At 29.6% G+C, this 14551-nt stretch overlaps 3 protein-coding genes and 1 non-coding gene across 6 annotated transcripts in view; 2 read left to right on the forward strand and 2 right to left on the reverse strand.

The window, feature by feature from the left end:
• Positions 1–95: 95 nt before the first annotated feature.
• On the forward strand, positions 96–296 carry LOC146537852 (small nucleolar RNA U3). Its single transcript, XR_014878172.1, has one exon. It is a non-coding gene; the product is annotated as a small nucleolar RNA U3 (small nucleolar RNA).
• A 547-nt stretch (positions 297–843) lies between these two features.
• Positions 844–2465, reverse strand: LOC146537853 (p21-activated protein kinase-interacting protein 1-like). The gene is made up of 3 exons (XM_085188635.1): positions 2243–2465; positions 1734–2025; positions 844–1643 (listed from the first exon to the last, which is right to left on the reverse strand). The coding sequence occupies exons 1-3, from the start codon at positions 2309–2311 to the stop codon at positions 859–861; spliced, it is 1146 nt and encodes a 381-aa protein (XP_085044761.1). The 5' UTR covers positions 2312–2465; the 3' UTR covers positions 844–858.
• A 346-nt stretch (positions 2466–2811) lies between these two features.
• LOC146537854 (uncharacterized) lies at positions 2812–10768 on the forward strand. Its single transcript, XM_085188634.1, has 9 exons — positions 2812–2974; positions 3080–3354; positions 3456–3618; positions 4201–4372; positions 4990–5100; positions 5392–5584; positions 5945–6192; positions 6589–6685; positions 7074–10768. The coding sequence occupies exons 2-9, from the start codon at positions 3116–3118 to the stop codon at positions 7123–7125; spliced, it is 1275 nt and encodes a 424-aa protein (XP_085044760.1). The 5' UTR covers positions 2812–2974; positions 3080–3115; the 3' UTR covers positions 7126–10768.
• A 148-nt stretch (positions 10769–10916) lies between these two features.
• The window catches only part of LOC146537855 (protein-L-histidine N-pros-methyltransferase), a 50941-nt gene continuing 47306 nt past the window's right edge, over positions 10917–14551 (reverse strand). For all 3 annotated transcript variants that reach the window (XM_085188638.1, XM_085188637.1, XM_085188636.1), the window contains one exon: positions 10917–14268. In XM_085188638.1, the coding sequence (XP_085044764.1) occupies positions 14060–14268 (209 nt within the window). In that variant the 3' untranslated portion in view covers positions 10917–14059. The remainder of the gene's footprint in view (positions 14269–14551) is intronic.

The raw sequence follows: 14551 nt of genomic DNA on the forward strand, positions 1-14551 counted from the left end.
ATTAGATAGCGGTGTATCATTTTAATCTATTCTTGAATCGCGCTGGCAAGATTTTCTCGCGCAGAATGAGGTTCAAAATTTTCCAAATTTTCATTAAGACTTTACTTCATAGGATCATTTCTATAGTAAGCTCTTCACGAGATCCACATAACATGTGAGATCGTGCCAGCCGCGATGAGGAGACGTGGCGCGGCACCCTGAGCGTGAGGCGGGCGCGGCTTCGGCCGACAGCCCTCGATGATCGTTCACTCCACCACTCGTGGTGGAGCGTGGGGTGCTGTCGCTGTCTGAGTGGCTTTTTTTGAACCCTTTTTTAATGTTATTGTATAACCGTTCATCGGTGATACGGTTCAAAAATGTCATCGTTTCTCGATGTTCTTGAAAAATATATCGCACTTTAGAATTATAGTGATACCTAATAAAAAAAAAGAGCATGATTTAGAGAAAGAAAAAACTATATAAATCAACAATTAATTATAAAGCATTTACTACTGTATCATCTGAAATAATTATTAAGCCTAATTTTTGTACAAATCTTTATTTAAAGTTTCCCAAAACTTGGTATTTTTAAAAGGTTTTATAATTCTAACGGGGCATATTGAGAAAATGTTATTGGGTTATGTATCTATCTGTGCACTAGAAATTCTAGTCTCTACTAAGCCTATAACAATTATGTTTAAAATGTTTGTTTGCGCTAATTTCAGAATGGCTCAACTGATTTAAATATAGTTTCCATTTGTGTTCTACTAATTGTGCCAGTGTATGAATTTTAAATGTTATTTGATTTGAAAAAACAAACATTTAATAACCAGAAAAAAAAGAAGGTTCTCAATAAAACATTGATATATATATGAATGTTTATTCTTGATTTTTATTTTTTTTCTTATTCCTCCTTTTCTTTTTTACTTTCTTAGCAGGAGATGTTTCATTGTCATCCTCTACTTTTTCATTGTTATCATAACTTATTGTTACAAATGCACCTGCTTTTCTTTTATTTGTAGATTTAGTTACTTTATTCTCACTATCAGAAATGTCACTATTTTCGTTTTTGGACTCATTTTCTTCTGCTTCATTATCTTCATCAGATTCCTCCTTTTTAACCAAATGATTTTGTCTATTTAATGTTACACAGGTCACTCTACAAGAAGCATTTGCACAACATATTTCTTGTAAACTAGTTTCATCAACTGACCAAGCTTTCAATTCACCAGTACTAGATGCAGAATATAGTGTATTATTTTCATAATGCACACATTTCACTCTTTGTTTATGTGCTGGATAAGTTTGTGCCTTCGTTTCTGATACTGTAAATCTAACTATATTTCCATTTTCCAGCCCTACAAATAATGTATCGTCCTCAGTCCACTGTGCTGTTGTGGGTTTTGAATTACATGTTAACCGTTTTTCTAGCCCAGCTTTACTAATAGTCCAGACATCAACATTCTGCAGAGATATAAGTGAAAATCTATCACCACCTGGTGAAAATTTTATTTCAGTAGGGAGTGTTACACCTTTGCTTGCCAAATTAATTGTAAAAGCTGGACGACCTTTAACAAGGTTCCAAGTTCTAAGTGTTTTATCACCACCTATACTTAATGCCAGCTTGTCAGATGGATGAACAGCGATGGCAGTAACAGGCTGTCCTAAAATTATAAAAAGTTATAAGTTCATAAAAAGTGTGGAGAAAGTAAAATGCTTCATTAAAATATATAATAATAATAGTAGGTAGTTACCATTGTGAGCCTTTTTCCAAATCTTTTCAATTTGCCAATTGCCTGTTCTAGTAATAATTATACAGCCATCATCACTGCCTGTAAGCAAATGTGTCCCGCTATGAGTGAAGGCAATACTATTTACAGTGCCATCATGATTCATTAAAACTGTGTGCTCCTTCCGAGTATTTAAGTCTATTATAACAACTTTGTCGTCTGTTCCGCCTGATGCTAGAAACTTTCCGGCTATTGATACGCAACGCACAGATGCTGTGTGTGAATGTGTTGCAAATGTTTGTTTCAATTTTTTATCCTAAAATAATAAAAAAGTATTAATTTGTACAATTTTAAAAGATTAATTGCATACATCTTGATATTGCGAAATAAAATTTTTAAAAACACGACATTTCGAACACGGTGTAACCATGTAAAACATTTATCACACGTGAAAATTTTTAAAATTCAAAGATTTTTATACGATCAACATGTATAAAACGCGTGTATTAATTTAAAAATAAAGGGGCCCTTACTTCATCTTCAGATCGTAATGAGTATCCTAGTAGAAATCCCTCATAGGTACCCACAACCACTTCGTCCATCGTTAAACGATATTAATATAAATATAAATGTTCAAAATACTCTAACTTCAAAGTAATATAAATATTTCCTAGTATTATAACATCTGCGTATGTGATAACCTAAAAACTAAAACAGCATGCATGCATGCATACACTGGTTGTTTTGATATTTGACATTGACATAAAAATAAAATTTTATGGATTGTCTGTAATCTATATTTAGGAAAATAAAGCTTCTAGCACATTTTTCCTTAATAAACTTAATTATTTTTTAATTTAATAATTAATTAAACCAAATAACTTCTATGAAAATCTTATGAATTACAAGTATTAAGAAATTTTATTATTGCACATATTAAAACGGTATTCTAGGACTTTAATAGTTCGATAGTAAATTTCAATCATAAATCTAATTACTAAGTTTTTTGAATAATATGAATATTTATCCTAATTGATATTAATGCTTACCACTACTACTTCCTTCCTATAATTTGAGTGTGAATATTCTGTAATTATTAATCTTCATCTGTGACATTGTTGACAGTGTCATGAAGGGTGAAGCTACTGCTAATTTTATAATTTATTCGAAATAATTTACTCTTTAGCATAGCGTGAATGTAGTTTCTTAATATTCTTTGTATAAAAACATTTTATATTTATAGATAAAACCATATTTTCATTCTGGTGAGTGGTCGTTTACTTATTGGACTGTGTGTTTGGAATTCTCAACAAATGTCTACTGCTATCGATCTATAAGCCAATATTTGTTGTACTTTTGCCTTGGTACAGGATTCCCAAAAGAGGACATATTTAGACATCTACAAGATGGATTTGGCGGAGACAATGAAAAGTGTTCTTGCGAAAAGTACGGGAAATGCAAGCGGTTCATCAAGCAGTTCCAACACTGCGGCTCCGCATGGCGCTGAGGGCTACGTGACGGAAAAACTTTATATGTTACTTCAATTATACTTGCAAAATAAAGGATGGAGCCCTAGTATAGAACTTTTGCAATGTTTTAGTGATTTAAAAGAATCTTCCATGCTACCCAGTGCAGCTTATTTACAGTAAGTTACTTTATATATAAAAAATTGAAATGTAACATGTTTACACTGTTGTTTTAGTTGATAATAACTATTAAGTTTCTAAAAATAATTATTTTATACAGAATGATGGCCTCAAGAGTTGGGTTAGATGCACAAGGCAGATTAATATACCGTGAAAATGGAAAAATAATTCTTCCATATGAACACTTTGCTAATGCTGTTATGTTAAAGCACATGAATGGTCCTCATGGGTTACATCTTGGATTGGAAGCTACAGTTAGAGCAGTAAGTAATAATTTAGTACAGTGAAATTTGATTAAGTCCAGGTCCCCATCTTGATATGTGAGAATCTTCTATTATTGAGAACTCCAATGAGATCGCAGCACTTTGTCATCAAATTTCCTCTGTTAATGGGACATATTTAACCTGAGTAAATGAGATTTGTTATCTAGGATTTTTTTTATGTTTACCTCTATTATTAGAACCCAGTAGCTCAATTCCCTGTATAAGTAAGACATTTTTTCATGTTCGGACAGGTTGTTTTGACTGTAAATGTAATAACAATAGTTGAACTTGATGAACTTAATTAGAAAACTGGGTAACCAAGTTAATTTATTAAGATATTTTATTCAGAACAGAACTAATGTTTAAATGATATATATATATTTGGGATCAATCAACAGTATAGGGCATTGTAAAGATTTTTTAAAGGTAAAATAATGAGTCTATACAAATTATCATTGCTCTGATTTCATTCTCTTCACATTCTAATACCAATATGTATCAAAGTTTTTTTTTATCAAAACATGATTGGGCCGATTATTATTATTGAGATTGGTCTTTACTGTCATATTTGTAAATTTTTAGGTTGTGGAGTCATATACCATTGGTCGTGATCAATTTGGAATGGAAAAAGAATTCATAGTAGATGTTGTACAAAATTGCCCTAATCCAGCTTGCCGTTACTACAAGAATCAGTTGGAAATGACACAAAAATCTATACAACAACATTTATCACAACAGCCAACATATATCCCAGGTATTTATTTCATATAAGGTCCTATAACTAAGACTGCTGTCTGTTTGTTTGTCCAGGCTGTATTCTATGAACTGTGACAGTTAGGCAGTTGAAAAGATGTACAAATTGTATTTTTATAATAAATTCTAAAATAACGCTTTCTTTCTGCTAACTGTGGTGAAAACCTAAGCATCTGTAGAAGATTCAAATTGTAGGTCTTTAGAGTAACACAGGTGAACATTAATTGGTCAATGTTTTGAATGTTCTGTGCTCCTTTGTGTCTATATTCAAGTTTGTGGTCATCAAACATGATCAATATGAGCAGGTGCAGTTAATTGGTTCTGTAATATTGTTATTGCTTCCTCATCTCTGTAGGAAATAACCATTTTGATGTTGTGAAATAACAATAATAATCTAGTATACTAATACTAGATGCATCCTTTTGTGTTTCTTAATAAGCTGACATGTGAAAAGCTGTTTTGTAGGGCATCCTTGGTGGCCTAAGTATGGATGATTATTATCAGCTCATATGAAGTCCCTTAGATTTGTTGATGGTCAGGGTGCCTGAGTTTCCATAAGCAAAAACCCACTGTTTACAAGGTAAAGCATGGAGTTAAAAACAAAAAACAAAATTGCAGAAGCAGGAGGTGCGTCTCTACCTGATAGTGCTGCAGTGGAGCGTCTTCTAAGAGGCGCGGCGTTGCCTCAAGACTACCAGCTGCCCATAGCTCCACATTTAGCCGCTCTTAGTGAGTTGTTATGTAAAAATCTATTTTTTTATTTGTTTATAACATCATGCTGTATCCCACACACACCAAGGTAAGCAAAGGGCAACACGAGGTAGTGTGAAAATGGAAATAGAATTAAATATTGCATATACATATGAGTACAATAACATTAGCTAAATTCATGTGTATAGCCCGAAGCAGAATGTTTCGACACTAACTTCACTTTTCATATCCAGGAGGGTAAAACATAAGAATAAACTATTTTCTTTATGAAGACAGAAAGATAAATTATATATTATATATAAATTTCAGCAAACCTAGCCGGTGATAAATCCGAGCGTCGTGCAGAGAAGTTATCTCAACAGATGCTATTACAAAACAGATCATTAGCGCATCAGCCTTCCATGGACAAGTATTCACATTCACAACGCTCATCTCACTCCAGTATGGATACCAAGTCTAAACATCATTATACGGATGAACACAAGCTTACTGACTTTTTAAGGTAATTTTTACTTTATGAAAATTGGTATATACACTCTATATAATGTTATGAGACTTTTAACTACAACAATAACAAAATTCTAGCATCAAAAATCGTCAAAGCATCAAAATCATTTCAAAATTTTGACACTAGGTCCTATACTTTACTTTGCTTTTTTTACAATGATATAATCTGAGTCCCATCTCATCCACTTTCAATAACGTAATTCATATTTGATTTGGATTACAAAGTAAAAAAAAAGACTTTTTAAATTTACAATATTAGTAAGACATGCAGCTGTGTACATTCTTTAGTTTGTTGTTCTGTTGCTTTACTTTTGGTTATTTAAAAAAGTTTCTAATTTTCTAATCTATTTTCCAGGGCCAATCTAGAAAGCCTAGAGTCCCTATCAGGCACGCCTCCCTCGTCTAGCAGCGGTGGCGGGTCTACCGGCGGTGGGGGCGCGGGCGCTTCCACGGGCGGGGGAGCGGGCGCGGGCTCGTCCACGGGGCAGGAGCGCGTGGTGCGCGCGTTCGCGGAGCTGGCGCGCAACCTGCAGCGCATGCGGCCGTGCGTACGCCCCGCCATGTGCAAGCCCTACGGCAAGCAGAGCGAGCAGCTGCAAAAGAGTAAGTCGATGAGTCGCAGCCGCCCCCAACTTACCTGTAGATAGCTGCGCGGATTTAATTTTTTAATACTTAACTTCGCGGCGTCCACGAGTTGTCAACCTTATTGGACATTATTATTAATTTACGCCACTCATATACTCTATTCTTGATTTTCTCCTTCAACTTAATAAATACTGTATGTTGAGTACCTCAACTTAACACCTTGCTTAGACGTAACGTTAAATTCAAAAAATTATATTTTAAATGAGTATCTTTTGATTTTAGTTAACTTGGCAAAATTTAACTTGTAAAATCCTTACATTATTGTTTTAGCTATTTGCGGGATACACTATGTTCAAGTAAAACACCCGTATCGTTATTGAATGACGTTATGTAGATTTCATACTTTTTTTTCAGTACTACTAGACACGATCCAACTCGTGCAGTCGTTGCGGAGTTACCTCCCACCGCCGCACATTCAGGTCACGTCGTGGAAGAATGACGATAAGTTGCGGTAAGTCACTAATTATTATTATATCTGTCAATGTTAATTTATTTTAAATTCTTTATTAGTTTTTTTAACAGATTTGTTAATGTAAAATTTTTATATTTAGAGATAATTTCTACTCTTGTAGAATTTATTGGTTATTTCGCCATATGTTTCTGAACTTCTTTTCTGACTTAACCTTTCCTGCTGTACGCCGGATGTAGACATTAAGATGGCGCCTTATGGACTATAAAAAAAATGTTTGTGAGTTTCATTTCCAACTCAACGCCGCGTTTTGTATTGGTACCAGAGAAATGAAAATAATTCCTTGCTTCGGGTACGAACCGAACAATCAGACCCTGATGCGCATCCGGCACAATGACATAAATTAAATATTTATTTATTTATATTTCAGTTCTAACAATATGGAGGAGCTCGAAAGCCGTAAAATTGTTAGCGGCAACTAATTTCCGGACTTTTTTTCATATATCCGGATATATTTCGTTTCGTTTCGTTTAAACATTGTTTTATTTTTTATATTATTTACCAGTGACTGTAAATGCATATTCTATTTTGCTTCATTATTTTAATCAGAAATCAAAAAAATATTCATATTATTCTTATTATTTAGATATATTTTTTCTATTATTATTAACAGCTGACGTAATTTTGTCCTAGGCAAATTATTAATTAAATAATAATTGAATAAAATAAGTGCACATATGATAAAATTTTGCTATAAAAACGGTGCTTACGTCAGGCATTTACATTTTTTTAAACAGTTGTTAAAAAAAAACTATTATTTTATTTCAAAAATATTATTTCGTTTTTACAATTTTTTCGGTATTTGGTGGTAACTATATTTTTTATATATAATAAATATATATCGGAAGTTTTTTTTTTTATATTATGTGTAACTTTACACAATAAATGCATTTCGCACAAAATAAATTATAATTTAAAGTTTAATTATTATAATTATTTGCTTACAAATTGATTTATACTTGTTGGTGTTACTCGAAACTTCTTTTTATCTTTTTTAATTATTTCCTGTTACGTACATTTTCCTATGTTTTATTAATTTGAATGTTGATTATAGTTTTAAAATGTTTTTACAACTTGTCCTACCAGTAGATGGCCGAGTACTTGGAGGTCGTTGCGTTCATATAAATAACATTTAATTTAAATAAAAAAAAATGATTGATAAACACGAAATGTGTATTTTACTCGATTTTTATTAATTTGTTACTATTTTAACCAAATTAATCAGTATATTGGTACTGTACAATAGTCTGCAGGTCTAACACCTGATCATGGAATTTATAGTTATAGTTTATTTTCTCTCGTAAGATTTGGAGTTTTCTTCAATATTTTTTTCAAATATACGCAATTAATCCGGTTAAAATAGTTTTATAATAAAATATTTTATATACATACACTTTTTTGTCTAATTCTCGGCTTACTGTTATAAGTGCATTATTTACACTGTGATAGAAGTGTAACAATTAGGAGCTACACCTTGACATGGATCTTGAATAGTATTATATGTAAGTTAGTTTGGGCTTCAATCTAAAATTAAGTAGATACTAAAGAAAAATAACTTAAATTGTAATATAATCGAAATTTTGGCTTTATTTTTTTTTGTTTATGAAGGTACTTGTATCTTGGCGGATTGTGGAAACTTAGTTCAATAAATATTATTTTATAATACATTGCAATATTTTTTTAAATTTCAAAAATTTTATAACATATTTGAATTCCAATTAAGTTTAATTTTTATTTTCTTTGCTTATTTTAATATAAAAAAATTATATGTATCTCATAAATAAATCTTTAGAAAACTATGTAAATCTGTTTGGATACAATTAACTTGTGTAAATGAAATAATATATAAGAATTTAGGAGATGAAATAAACCGCCATGTCTTGTCTTGTAAAGTGATAGCGAGGTTAGTATCGTACTGAAGACTGCAAGTTTTTCACATTTTCTATTCTTGTCTATTCTATATTCTATTCGAGTGTAGGTGAAGTTGTAGGAAACCGCACTGTAGCCGGTTTGTTTACAGTTCGATGTTTTATTATTAAGTTCTTATCTTTAAGGTGTATCTTAATATAGAGGTCTTCGCATATTTGATGGTTGGGGCCCATTCGTAGATTATGTCACACGATTTTTTTTATTTTTTTGACTCCTTGTCACGACTGGTCACGTTTTTGACCGTTTAGTGTAATTGTAAAATATGTGACAAATAATAAATATGTGATTTATTATCTGTAACATATTTTACAATTTTATACGTATTAATTGTATTTTATATTTTGGAATTTCGTGTCGCGGAGTTTATGACATATTCAACAATTCATTGTCACGCAATGTCACACTTCTCTTTCTGTCACGTAATTTATGAACGGCCTCTTGTAGCCGTTTTACAAAATGGCAACTATACGTCAAGTGTGAGTAGACCTTCATTATCAGTGTATTTCGTGTTTCAATGTTTCTTTCATATATTTAGTTTTTATGTAAACTTTGATGGATGTATAAGCTTTAAATTATTCTTTTTTATTATTTCATCGTACGAAATCACTTTTTTTTTTACTTTTTATACATCATTTCTATTACATCACTTATAGTTCGCAAGTGCAATAATTGGGCATAGCCTACTTTAAATTTTATATATAAGTACTGTAATTCTAAATTGTAAATCATAAAATATACATACATATTCTATAATATAATATAGGTGTATGAGGTTGTATTGGTATAAGACTACCGATTTAATTAACGGTGGACGATTATAAAAAAAAGTTGTAAATTATTAATTTTCAATATAACAGGTGATAATGAAAAAATAAGTTATTATATTAGTGTAAATAACGTTATTTCATTATCATTAAAACAATATCGATATCGAAGATATCGATTTCATTTCATAAGTTAAATAACAATTTGTCTATTTGCATTTTTTACATTCTCATAGCATCATATTTTGTAACCACTGAAGCAAGTAGCTCTTTTAAATATATTATTGGGAAAAACAAACAAATATCGACATTAAGAATTGGTTGATGTTAATATAACGAGGCTATTTTTCCTTTATTGTTCATTTTATATATATATATATATATATATATATATATATATATATATATATATATATATATGCACTAGAATCTACTTAAGTTTTTATTAAAACAGTTAAACATCAGTTGGCATGTTTCTTGTTCTTAAAATTTGTTTTTTTATTTTGCTTAGATCGTATTTTATTTTTTTCTTATTTGAATATAGTGTATCAACGATATAAATGAGTGCATATAAGTCATATAATAACCACGTTTGGTAGAAAATAGTGAATTAGCCCTCGAAGTATTAAAATAACCGGATGAATCTCTCTCTGTATTAGAATTAAGCTTTCTAGTCAAAAATTAATATCATATTCTTAAAAAAAATGATCTTATTGGCAAAATGTATCTATCGGATTAGTAATTTATTGTAAACTGCAAACATATCACGACAGTCACTGTCTATAGCATGTCTTGATCTCAATTCTAAATCACATTAATTAACACTGTTATTATATTTTTTTTCATTTATATCATTAATTTTCCAACGTTCAATATCTCCAGTTACTTTTATTTGACACTACAGTAGAATTAGTTTCTATATGATAAAAAATATAAGTAGCTTCCTCCATTTTATATTATACGCATTTACATAGATTTTTTTGTCTCGAATGAGTTATCTCGACCTTATATTTAATGTACGACTGAGCTCTGAATATCTTTTGGGATCTTAATATTTTTCTTTTATATTCGTATATTAATCACAAATAAACTAGCGGTAGTATTATTTTTATTTGGCTGAAATTTTATTAATCTGGCAACTTTAGCATGTGATAATTTAATAAATACTGTAAGCTTCGTAGTTAATTTCTTTCATTTTAATTGTATACTTTTTTTTTTATGTTTTATATAATATTTGTAGTGTTGTACTGAAACGGTGTAAGTTTGGCCTTGCCAAGTCATTTACTGTTTGCCGATTTGTTTATATGTAAAAAAATATTAAAGTGATAAAAAAAAAATTAGAATAAATAAAGTGATGCGAAAAGAAACTTTATTTTTGTTTTATTTTCCTTGCGTTATAAGTGAAAGTAATGTAAAAAAATCGATAACTCATTTAAATAAGTTATTTGAACAGGTTTTGTTAAATTGTTATAAGTTTAGTGTGTGAATAATACTTTCAAAAATGTAAAAAAAAGACTTATAATATATTTTTAATTTTTTATTGACCACATACACATAGAATACATAAAATATTGACATAAATCGAGAAAATAGAATAGTAAATTGACAAAGTGCTCACAAAAGTTTAAAGTATTTTGTGTAATATAATTTAATAACTAAATAACTATTAATGTAATTATATTTAAAACTTAATGTATTAAAAAAAAATTATAGCACCTCGAGGATATTATAATTTGTGTAGAATATAAAGTATGAAAGATGTATACACGTTTTTATTTTAAACATAATTATCATACATAACAAATTTAAAATCAGGAATGATATTAAAACTTTACAATTATTAGTATCGATGTTGAATCACAACGAAATTTGGATTTCTTAATATGTTATAAATGGAATAAAAACATATAAACCCTTTAGTCGCGCATTTTGATTGACCATTTAAAAATATTTTATAATTTTTTATAATTTTATAATATTTTATTTTTGGTCAGTAAAGACTGGCACTAACATATTCTAAATTTAAAACTTCGATTTACATTATTAAAACGTTACGGAAAGATGAAAGTTATATAACGTGTAGAGACTAAAACGGAAAACTTACCTATTACACACAGAACATTAAATTCGATAACTAAATATTATTATTAAATGCTGATTCAATATAAGTACTTCCTTATGGCAGTATCTAAGCAAACATAGTTTTATTACGTATAACAAATACCACAAACAAGGCTTAAATATAAAAAGAGAGAGACATCGATTACAACTAACAACGGAACGGATACGATGTATATTCGATGATATGCTATCGTTAGTTACGTTAGATCGTTGAAAAATATTTTAAGTATTAATAAAATTATGAACGTCTTCAAACAGTAGTACGGTGGATGAAAAATAATATGAAATAAGAGTAAAAATTAATTAAGCATTATGGCAATTATATATTTTTAATGTTTTAAAAAATGTATGTACCTACAACATGTCGATGGGAAGAAATGTGCATGTTTGTGGAATTTTAATATAAAGCGATTATAAATGCTATTGTAATATATCTATATATAAAAAATGTATGTACTCCTATATGGCATGTAAAATGTATATGGAAAAATATTCAAATTTGCATTTTTTTATTTGACTGACATTATTTGAGGTAGGAAGTACTTGAGCTTAAAAACAATTATTTCTTATGAAATAAATTAAAAATATTGCGTACTATTTGGAATGCTTCACATTAAAAGGACACTCATTTATCTTAGAATCATCTGAATTCACTTAAATAATAATTTAATATCGTCTTTTATATTCATTTTAAGTTTTATTTACACATATAGAAATATAAAATATTAGTCATTCGAATATATTTTTACTCAATTTCTAACCGTCCATTGATCTACATTAATGATATCAATATAATTTACTTTGCAGATTCCATATCGATAAGTGGTTTTTTTTTGCATCACGCTATATCCCGTATATAACAAGGTATGCAAAGGGGACTTAGTGTTAAGACACTGTTTCCCACGTGTCACCCAATTTTCGAGATTGCGTGCTGAGCTTGAATAACCAGAGGGAGAAAATAAAAATAATTCCTCAGAACCCACAACCGTCGCAATTTGTCAGACCAGCTTATAATTATATATTAATTCTACGTATTACATACTATTGTTGTTTTATAAATAAATTTAGAGAAAGATAGTAAGTTAACATTGTAAATAAAATATGAAATAAAATTTTTTTAAAGAAGTTTCTAAGAGCAACACACATTACATTTAACATCGATAGTTAAACAACATTCATTGCTACATTGCTTCTAAAAAAACTAGTGTATATTTGTTCAACCCACTATAAAAGATTAATTAATATTAAAAAATACTTATATAGAAAATTATGCCACTAGAGGAAAAGGAAGTAATGACCAGAATGAAATGGTTTTCAAAGTACGGTTCTATGAAAAATATTGTAGGATTGGTTTTGATGGATTATTTCAAAAAAATTGTACCCTTCAAATCAATAGAAAATAATAAAAAAAATATATTAATTAATATAAAATCTTATTATAAAAAATACATATATATCTAGAGCACGTATGTTTTTATTATATGCTTAAAATAATGAATGCTTTTAACCTTATCAATTTGTATATATTAAAGATATATACAAAAATTGAAAAATCCCTTGCTATTTTACATATAAATGTAAATTTGTAAATAACTATTTACAACAGAGTTGTACCAAAGATGAGACATGCCCCTTTTTTGTTATTTCTGTGTATAGTAACATCTTCACACATACATAGTTTTTTTAGGATAAAATTGGTCAATTGAACAAATAATCACTGAACTTCTTAATCTTATCAATAATATCAATTAAAACTTTTGGGTCTAATTATTACACAAACATACAATTAAATGTTGTTTACATTAAATAAAATAAAATAAAATGTATATTAACAAATGTACTAAATACACAAACTAGAAGTAAATGAAGATACTATTATTTTTACTTAAAATATAAAGTAAATGCAACTAATATATACAAATATAGTTTATCAAAGACATAATATTTTAAATATAACAAAATTTAACCTAGATATAAATACATACATAAACTGCATTGTAAAAGACCAAATTGGTAACTTAAGTATTTTGGAACCCAGAGATAATATTTAATTTTTATAAATTTATGGTTTAAACATTTTAAAATCATGTTGTTATATGCAAGATTCAAATGATTGTGCCATTGAATTTCGCTTAGAAAATATTATTTGTCTTAAAGTTATAAGTACATCTATGAAAATCAGAATAATAATAAACTACAACTAATAATTAGAATAATAATTAACAAAAATATCAATTAAAATAATCTCTTCAATTGGTGCAAGTTCAAATCCCTCTACGTTCAAAGTTTTTTTATATATCTTAAATTTTTTTATAGCTTCGTGCTTTATCCCGCATTTCGGAGCCTAGTGTTAGGACACTCTTTTCCCACTTTTCGCTCAATTATGCGTATCAGCGTAATTAACAAAGGAATGCCCCACGACGCCTTTCCATACTATTATTTTATATAGACACATTACCATCACCACCAATAAACACATAACCATCTTTTGCGTTGTTCAGTAAACCAAATTAAATAAATATAAATATAAATCAAATCATATTTAACGTATAGGTTTAAATACATAAACTGAATCGTCTAACCAATAGTAAGCTTGGGCGAAGTCCCCTTCGCAGAGGTAGGGAGCCCGCGCCCACGATGCTATTTCGAAACCCATTTCGTTTCTCATAAAGTGTATGAACGAAGTAACTTGCTCTTCAAAATTATTACCTTCGATTGGTAGACGCTCTTCGGGCTTGTGGTCTGATGTTACTATAATTTGACAAAAAAACGTATTAGTTTTAAAAAATATGTATAAAATTTGAGGTTGTCGTGAGGAAGGGCACAAGCGTGCGATGGTTGTGTGTTCGATTTATCCCTTCGCTCTGGTAACAAGACAACGAGCGGCGTTATGTTCCGCTTGTCAACACATAATATCTCTAGAATTAGGCGTTCAGGAGAACAATGTAAAACACTTAGTTCCCTCTACCTAATCTGCTATATGTGTGCTGCAGCGTATATAGTATATCCATACCTATATTATAAATTCGAAAGT

This window comes from Heliconius melpomene, chromosome 7 (genome assembly GCF_056956725.1).
Source record: "Heliconius melpomene rosina isolate 202511_hmr_F chromosome 7, ASM5695672v1, whole genome shotgun sequence".
Classification (NCBI taxonomy): domain Eukaryota; kingdom Metazoa; phylum Arthropoda; class Insecta; order Lepidoptera; family Nymphalidae; genus Heliconius; species Heliconius melpomene.